Source organism: Lingula anatina, chromosome 1, assembly GCF_051362555.1.
Source record: "Lingula anatina isolate TDL-2025a chromosome 1, LinAna3.0, whole genome shotgun sequence".
In the NCBI taxonomy this organism is placed as follows: domain Eukaryota; kingdom Metazoa; phylum Brachiopoda; class Lingulata; order Lingulida; family Lingulidae; genus Lingula; species Lingula anatina.
The window spans coordinates 1,241,353-1,250,895 of NC_141767.1; the positions used below are offsets into that span (position 1 = coordinate 1,241,353).

The following is a 9,543-nucleotide window of genomic DNA, read 5'->3' on the forward strand; positions in this document are numbered from 1 at the left end:
TTATTAGCACTTCCGAGTCTGACTATCGAAATCAAGTTTCGGCCCTTGTTTCATGGTGCTCTGAAAACGACCTCGAGCTTAACGTTAAAAAGACAAAAGAAATTATTGTAGATTTTAGGAAAAACCCAACAGAAATTAGCCATCTTACGCTGAATGGTTCTGAGGTTGAAATAGTCAGACATTTCAAATTTCTTGGCATACATATATCTGATGATCTTAAATGGCATATTAACATAGATGATATTGTCCGCAAAGCTCAGCAAAGACTCTACTTCCTACGACGATTGAGGTCATTCTATGTCAACCAAGAACTGCTGGCAAAATTTTACCGGGCTGTGATTGAGAGTGTGCTAACACAATCTTTCACCGTCTGGTACAGTAGTGCTACAGTAGAGGACAAGAATCGCCTCAACCGCGTAGTAAAAACTGCCAGGCGCATTGTAGGTAGGGACCTGCCGTCTATTGAATGTTTGTATACGAGACGAGTGCTCAAGAAAGTAAAGTCAATCACGAGTGACCCTGGTCACCCAGCGAATAGCCTACTTATGCATATGTCAACAAGCCGACTGCGGTCATTAAAAGCAACCTCCACGCGCACTAAGAATAGTTTTTATCCATCAGCAGTACGTATTTTTAATGAACAAAATGTATTTTAATAACTCCACTGTATCACATTTTATCGACAGATCATACCAACTTTCATTTTATACTTGTATAAATATGACAATAAATTATTATTATTATTATTAAGTAGATATGGAGTAAACAGGCACTAACTACAGTGACATGTGACATATGAGATAAAAAAGTTTACTTTTTAACCCACCTTTTCACTCCCTTTCTTTGCTTCAGCATCTTTCTGTGCTGCCTTGGCCTTGGCTTTGGTTTGAAGTTTCAGCTTAGACAGCTTGGCATTTGTTTCCTAGGGAAGAAAAACATTTCTAGTTAAATTTTTAATCATCTTGTGTATCAGCTCCCTGTGCTACTGTTTTATAATGTATTAAACCAGTACAATTTGTCAGAAGTCTACAGTCATGACAGGGGAGGTTCACTCATGAATCAGTTTTACATCCTGCATTTTAATGTTGAGGAAAACTCACTCTTTATGATAAACAAACAAACCAACATTTACAGAACATTTTAATAATACATATCTTCATATAACTGAAAAAAAAAATAAACTCTGTGCGAATCAAATATTTCTGTTTATAATATGATGGACAAGGCTGGGGTATATTCCAGACATATGTATGGCCTTCACATATTTAATGACATCAACATTTGTCACTGACAACTGAAAACTGAAGACATATGAACTTCTATGAACTTCATGAACTATGGTTTTGCCAGCTGCTAAAAACTATTCATTTTGATTAAAAAAAAAATTGACAAATATATTTTGTGAAATTGGTAATGATATATGTTATTCAAAAGTAGATAAAGATATAATAGGGTTTTCAAGGGGAAAGATTTATCATAATATCTTAAGAATGAGGTCTTAAGATAATAAGATATGCATGTAATATAAAGCATATATAAGAAGAAACAAAATCTACAGAGACAAAGATGTGACAAGAAAACACATGACCCAAAACTTAAATTCAACCAAAACATTGGGTTATTATTTTATGTTACTTGGCAATTTACCACAAGGTCAAGCTTACTACTATTCCACCCCACCCAAATATTAGCAGTATATAATTATTCTGATACCTGAGCATAAAATGGGACAAAGAAAACAGGTCTACTGTCTTTGAATCATACTTAAACTTTCTTTTAAACGAGATATTCAGATGATCTCGAGCAATACCAATTTTACCTCTAATTCTTTCTCTTTGGTCTTGAGGGAGGCATCCCTCTCTCTGATCATTTCCTTCAGCTGGCTTATAAGGCCATTCTGTTGGTCCAGCTGGTCCTGCAGTTCTGAGGCTGCCACTGAGCTCTCCTGTCCCTCACCTCCCTGAGTCTGGAACACAGGGAAGAACTTTACTGCTTTACTGGAGTTGTTGTAACATAAAGTTAAACCCCCTCATATTCAGATGTATAAACATGGAAATGCTTCTAAATAATTTCTAATTCAAATTGTTATACATACTTTATCATAAAGGTTTTTTTCATACATTTATTTGCAAGGACATGAAGGGTACATCCTGAACATGCATACAACATGCACATAGCCATACTTTTTATTGACCAAAGAAAAATTCAAGCTCAATATTACACATTTTCATTGCATTCATCTAAAAAAAAAGATTAAACATGTATATGCATTTACATCTATTTCATATTGAATTTCACATCTCATCATTTTCCCATTAGAAACCACAAACCTGTCCTGTCATCGCTACAATATGATGTATCTATAAGCAACATGCAGGTAATATCATGCATTATTTACTTCACTGATTAACCACAAGTTAAGATGATGAGCAGTAAACTGGGCAAAAGAATTATATAATTTTATTGCTATAAATAAACCTTTGTTTTGTTATTGATTTGCATTTAAATGTGCCACACTTCTACACTGAATCAAGACTGTAAAACCATGGTGATACAGACTTGAATTAACCTGCACTTGTCTTGACTGGCTCATATAGAGCATTCACTGAACCTGGTAAATATTTAAATAGACCAATCCTGGCATTAGCTGTCAACAGCAAACATCACACACAGAGGATCAGAATGGCAGGAGTTGGTAATGAAATGTGTTTCAGCTAAAAGAAATCTTTGGAAATATTGATGTCAAAATCTTGTTTTGCATGTGTGTCAAAATTTGAAATGGCAAAAAAACTATATAACTGAGAATAAAGGGGAAGAGAACAAAACATGACCAAAATCTTTTTCTCTTAGGTATTTTCCACTTGTATATCATTGTCTTTATCTATAAAGTTTTAAAATTCCTTTATCTCTTAGGTTTTTAAATTCCTGAAGCATGATAATTTAATCCATGAGCACCCAGTAAGCACAGTATGTATTTATAAGGCAGTACTAGTACAGGAGTGTCAATATGCCAGGTACTCCACATAAAGTTGTCTCACCTGGGGCATGTCACATGACCCTGTAGACATCCAGGTGATGCTACTAGATATTTTCTCATCATGTTAAAGAAATGCCAAAAGCATTCCATGTTAATATAGCTTTAAAAGCATGTCAGTTAAAATGTATGTTTTTTACTGAAAGTGAGTTTTATTTCAAGTGACAGTTTAGATCCCCAACAACAGTTGATTACATACTAGTAACCTTTGTTAGAGATATTTCCTTTTTGCTTTTCTTGTATTATGAAGGGACTATGATTAATCCACAGACACATATTTTATCAAAAATAAAAACTGTGAATATTTCTTTGACTAAATTTACCAAATTATAAATGCAGTAATCAATCACTGCCATTTACTCAGCACATACCAAGAGTGAGCCCAAAGTTGGCAGTTTGTCAATACAGTCATAGCTTCAATCTGTAAGCTAAGGGCAATGAACTCTCACATTACATTATTTACCCACATACTGATGTCAACAACAACTGACTGTTGGCATCTCTATTTTGGCATGACAAGTCTGCTAAACCATTCAGATCTTGCAGGCCTGAAGACAAAGGGGATGCTGCAGTACAGAAAGGTCCCCTCTGAATCAAGATTTGACCTATAAGTTCTATGCCATTTTTTAGGTTGGACCAACTAAGGGGTAAAAAGGTCCATCCCTTCCCCCCACGTACCTCCCCTCCCCCCTTGATACTGCTTGCAACAAGCCTGTCTTGTGTGTACTACATTTTACTGTAATCTTTATTAAAATTGTAAAACGCAGCCAGACAGTAAAACAGGATGAAGGTTATCAGCTGTATATAAAGGTGATATCTACTACTCCTGGGAAAAGGTAGAAGAGTGGAGAGAGGGGGAAATAGAGCAGCAAAATGGGGAAGTGTAATGTCATAGGTGTCTACTTTATACTCTAGAGAAAGTGTGCATAAAATTATAAACTGTCAACCCTTAGTAAGTGAAAACTCAAAAATGTATTCGTATCATTCTGAATATCAAACCATGTTCAATAATACAAAACAGCTACACTGACAAAATACATAACAAGTTAATATCACGGAGAGTAAAAAAAAAAATACTAGTACTGAAAACATGGCAGTTTGGGCAGTCTGATGGTATATTGCTTATGTCATTGGAGCTCCTCCTTTGAAATTTCTACCGCTTTATCTCTCCTTCCAACTCTTCCCATTCTTTTTTTTCTCACTCTCTCTCTCCCTTTCTCTGTACTATCTTCCTTCCCTTTATCTGTCTTCTCTTTTCTCCCTCATCTATCTCTACTCCCTTGTCTTCCTATCACTCCTCCATGCTTTCACTCTCACTCTCTCTCTCTCTCTCTCTCTCTCTCTCTCCTGCCATCCTCTCTCCTCCCTCCCTTTTCCCTCTATCTCCTCCTTCCCACCCCCTATTCCCTCTCTCTACCACACAAACAGTTCCACTGCACCCACTGTTACTGACCTGAGGCTGTTCCTCGGGGTAGGCCCCCTGTACAGCCTGAGAAAGACGGCTCCACATGGTTCACCAGGCTTTAACACACTAGACATGTAGTACTCTGCAACACATGGTGTATCTGAAAGTGAAAATGAAAGTACAGACAGAGATGAGATTGCCATTCAGTGAAAAATTTAGAAGATATGGCATGAGGTCCAGGGGGGCCTCCTGGGCCAATGATATTTTGGGCTCCCCAAAAAAATCTGCAAAGAGTCGGACATATAAATATCATCACCAGGGGGAGATTGAAGCCGTCTAATAGGTCTTCCAAAAGACAGTAACTAGTAGATATTAAAGTTTACACTGACAGGTATCTATTTTTTTGTGGAAAGATGGTCAAAAATGGAGGATGAATCAACAAAGATAATTTAGAAGACTGTCAGAAAATAACCCTGGATACGCCCCTGATCTCTAGATATAGATCTTTCCTTTACAATAACTACTCCTAGAACTGCTTCTAGTGCCAACTTGCGACCTTCTTATATACTCAGTATCCAGATATGCTGAATTAAAATACATATATATATATTCACACACACACCTCTTCTAATAAAACACAAAGTAAAATAATGTTAAAAGTAGGCCTCGTGCCCTTCATAAGACACTAATTGGGGGGGGGGGGGGGGGGGATTTATACTTACTAGAATTATAATACCGGAATAAATACATTGATAAGCTCCAAGTAAATAATTAAACGGCACACTTTTCAGTCATTCAAGTCCAGAAAATGTTAATTAACACAGATTTTTTTTAGTTTAAAAAAACTTAAAAGGGAGATATGCTTTATCATAAATGTAACATTTTTAAAATTAAAATATATTGGTGCATCACACTTCAAACGTCACGGTATTGCAAGGGCAATATCTTACTGGGAAAAAGTATTTGAGGGCAGATTATGTTGATCAGTGCTATACAGCGTTGAAGCTGAGCGGAATAAAGAGTTTCTCTTAGTAAAATTACGACAGGTGCGTGATGTAGGGGACACGGCAGACACACATAAGGTACTCAAGTTGCATTAGTGTTTTAGTTCTATAAATATCATATCACAAGCAATAATGATTCAAGCTATATAAAACACCTACATTTGTTAAAGTAATGCACTGAAATAATCCTAGCCCAATCCTGTAAAAAGATTTCAAAGAAAAAGTTGTTGGAAGCAGGTCCCAGCCTTCCACGTCGTCGCCATTATTTCTCGTCAATTCACGCGTGAACTTCTCTGGCCTTGACTTGGTCCATTTGGAGTAGTCGCGTGCCGAGATTTATCTCCGGATAGCGTGCGTCAGGTGCATGGCCTTTCTTCAACTTTAAAGCTGTCGTAATGACTATGTACGTCTGAATGAAATTTTGGAAAACAAAATACTTTTCATTATTGTTTAAATGAACACACATCGTTCGATAAGATTGCAAAAAAATTGAGGAGGCGTTAGTTTTAATTTAAAATAGGCCTAATTAAATAGCCTAATTAAGTAGACCAACTGGTAAATAGGCTAGGTAGGCCTACATAATAACAATAATAATAATAAGAAGAAGAAGAAGAAAAGAAAAGATACGTATATAAATAAATATTGAAATATTAATAATAGATATTATAAAAGAAATAATAAGCAAATTGATAGGCCCAATATGAAAATAAGGCCAAATCTGCCAAATAAATAATAATAACATTTATTAATTAAAAGGCCCTACTTGCATTTTAGTGCTGTTTACAGAAAAAAAACAATGAAGGTGAACACAACTTAATACGCTAGGGCTTTAAATAAAAGAATATCTGATTAAAAGACGCAGCCTAAAATGAAGTGTTAATGATGATAAGTGATTAAAAGGAGCCTACATGCATTATAAAAAGTTGCATTTTATGAACTCAGAAGAATTTCCAAGTAAAATGTAAAGTTAGTTAAAATACTGTTGATTTTTTTAAATATTAACGCCAGCTTCGGTCTTGATATACCTACAATGACGGCTCAATCCATAGGGTGGATTGATAACATGAACGAGTGGTCAGTGGTAGGTTAGTACCGTACAGTAGTTCTAGTAGCAAGCTGAGGTGGCTGTATCATGGCGCAAAAATAATGTGGACTTAGAGCTCTGGCATGCTTAAAATCTTATTATGTCCCAATAAAATTAACAGTAAATTTAAGAAATAAATTTCTGGCAAAATGGGAGAAAGTCTGATTCTTTAAAAATACATGAAAATAAAACCAAGTAGATAGGCTTATAACACTCATTTAGCATAAGATCTAGGTCTTAGTATGGTTATGGCATCGGATGGTTTTATTGTTAAATGGTAGTAATTGGTTTCAGCGGAGGCATTTCATTTTAAAGTAGTGGGCCTAGCGCTACAGTGTATAGAGCTATAGTAGGCCCCTCTCTGCTCTTAATAAATCTGGCAACACTTCCCCTGGTGTTATGCATGAAATGTGACGCATGCAAGATGTTTAATTATTGCAAAGTGAAACTGGAAAAGACCCTTAAATTATAAAGAAAAGAGTAGTAGGCCTATACAATACAATATTTGTGACGTGATCGAGAAATGGAATCAAAAATTTGTTCGGGATAAGAACACATTTTGGAGGTCAGTTTTGTGGATCAGAAAAGGAATTTCATCAGCTGTGCTATGTTAAAAGAATAAAGTAATTTTTTCTTCAATCAACAGCTTAATATTATATATCATATTATATATTATATTAATGGGGGTAAACTATTTCAATATTCAATTGTTGATAAAAGAAAAAATTACTTTATTCAGATTTGTGGAGTATTTTCAAGCCTGTGTACTGTACACGTGTACCTGCACGCACCTTTGAAAAGTCAATGTAACTCGGATACATTAGTTAAACTAACTAACGAGTACTTGATCGATCGGCAATTTCCGTACATTTCTGTGACTTTATGACGAGCATGAAGTAAGACTTTCAGTACAGAGCTAATGATCGTTTCCTAAAAATGTAATTATTGCCGCACCTCTAACGTATGTGGAGAGATTCCAAACGAGAAAACAAATAGCAGTAGAAATCGTTAAGGTTTTGACAATAAACACTTGTTAACCTCTTGACAAATGGATTGTTTTCTCTGCTGTAGAATCCAAACACTAAATGAAACAAAGGAACTGATTTGCTGAGAATTATTCTACCAGATTTCAGGAGATCGTTTTATAGCAGGGAGACTCAAAAATTTTTGTCTTTCGTGTAATTCCAGAAATTAATAATAATTTTATTCTATTTTTTGATCCTCTGACATTTTGTTGGACATTATGAGAGCGTTCAAGACGTTTTCACTGTTCTCAATATATAGCTCCACATAACTATGTTAAAAAATTTATCAAAAGTAAGAATTGTTTGTCCTAGTGGAACTTATAAATAATAACAAGATGTATCCATTCTGACACACACAAAAATATCGAACTAAATTAAACCTTCCTTACTGTTGCTGGCAACACCATCTCTCTTTCTCAAATCAATCTAGCTTAATTTTACTGAAGCAGAAATTTTGTAACTTGTCAGGAATCGAGTATGATGTCTTACGTGTCAGAATATGTCTAGGATGTTTATGTTAAATAAGTCAATAAATAGTTTGCGGCTAAATTCGAGGTGTTGCCACCCTTTTAATAAACCAGAGTGACGTCTTTTGCCAAACGTCATTATCTTTAGTTGTTTGGTGTTTGTAATATTTCAGCCATATTTTAGCCATTTATAAAATCTTCACTTCAGTTCCATCCATGATTAGCTAGACGATATGGTGACAGGGAACAGTTAAATGTTTTACACGACACGGAAAATAAAACTGCATTCTTTTAGAAATAAATTTGCTAAAAATTCGTTACCACGCATTGTAAAAAATATACTTAAAATTGGGGGAAATGTATCAGTAAAATACACGCGCACCTTCTAATACCCCTTTAGCCCAGTATAAAGTTCAAATATTATCTAAAAGGGTTGTTGCTTTTAAAACTTTCATTACTCAAACCTCGTTATGAATCAAACCTCGTTATGAACCAAAAAAGTTTTCATGATTGTACAAGAAACTAGATTTATTGCTTGTTGTGACCAGAGTTTTAGAAAAGGCAGAGTTTGCTAAAATATCTTGAAGCTCATTTTTCACTTTTCTGTTTTCTTCAAATAGAGCTATATTTTGAGAATCAGCGTTTACGGTCACACTGCTGCCAAAGTTTCTTCTCAAAAAACAAAGAGAGAGAGAGAGATTTAGCAACAGAATGGAGCATGTCAAATTAAACTAAACAGATAGACCTGATGCAGTGCCTTACTGCCAAAGCCGAGAAACAAAAATCAAGTCAAGTGTTCAAGTGAAGTTATTCATCAGCGGCTGTGTAGGTTCCCATAGTGTAGGCTATGCGATAGTTATGATCTTTACCAAGCCCTTTCCCCATCAAATCACAGTTATGCACCCTGAGCTTCAGAGCTAACTTGACACTAACCTTTTCACTGTAGCCTATCTCCATCGTGTCAAGTAACCTCTGACGAAAATAGTTTGACCTAGTTTATATAAGCCAATCAAATCCATGTTTTAAAATTTTTCACCAAAGTTTGGTGAAAACGCTGATTGGTTGACCGTCAATCGGCAATCCTCGGCTGATTCCGCAAGCTCCATACTAACAACAAAGTTATTGTCGAGTGCGGAGACATCCGAGTAGTTCCGAGTGTATTACCGTACACAAAGAAAGCAAGGCGAGTGACTACGAAAAAGAATGTGTTAAGTTATCTCTTGATTCTTTGCAAAATATGAGTAAATCGGAATTGAAACCATAGGGTCTAGCAGTTTGAGGCCCTGCATCATTATCTACTGAGAGACGATGTTATTTGCGTGCTGCCCACAGGTTACGGCAAGTCCCTGATATTCAGCCTTATCTTTGATTGGTCCGGATTTGAACAAAGCGCGCTTTGACTCGTTCGCGTTCATTGGCTAGATCGTTTAATGAGTCATTGAGTGCGGGCTTTTAAATTTGATTGGCGGGCGGCGGAGGCAATCGAATCTGGTCAGAGGTTACTTGACACGATGGAGATAGGCT

At 35.9% G+C, this 9,543-nt stretch overlaps 1 protein-coding gene across 6 annotated transcripts in view; it reads right to left on the reverse strand.

Annotated features, from left to right (window-relative positions):
* Positions 1–5,724, reverse strand: part of LOC106181107 (uncharacterized) — a 51,976-nt gene extending 46,252 nt beyond the window's left edge. For all 6 annotated transcript variants that reach the window (XM_086995248.1, XM_086995266.1, XM_086995257.1 and 3 more), the window contains exons 1-4: positions 5,603–5,724; positions 4,488–4,599; positions 1,820–1,966; positions 827–922 (exon numbers count right to left, since the gene is read on the reverse strand). In XM_086995248.1, coding sequence (XP_086851374.1) covers positions 827–922; positions 1,820–1,966; positions 4,488–4,544 — 300 coding nt within the window. In that variant the 5' untranslated portion in view covers positions 4,545–4,599; positions 5,603–5,724. The remainder of the gene's footprint in view (positions 1–826; positions 923–1,819; positions 1,967–4,487; positions 4,600–5,602) is intronic.
* Between the last annotated feature and the right edge of the window lie 3,819 nt (positions 5,725–9,543).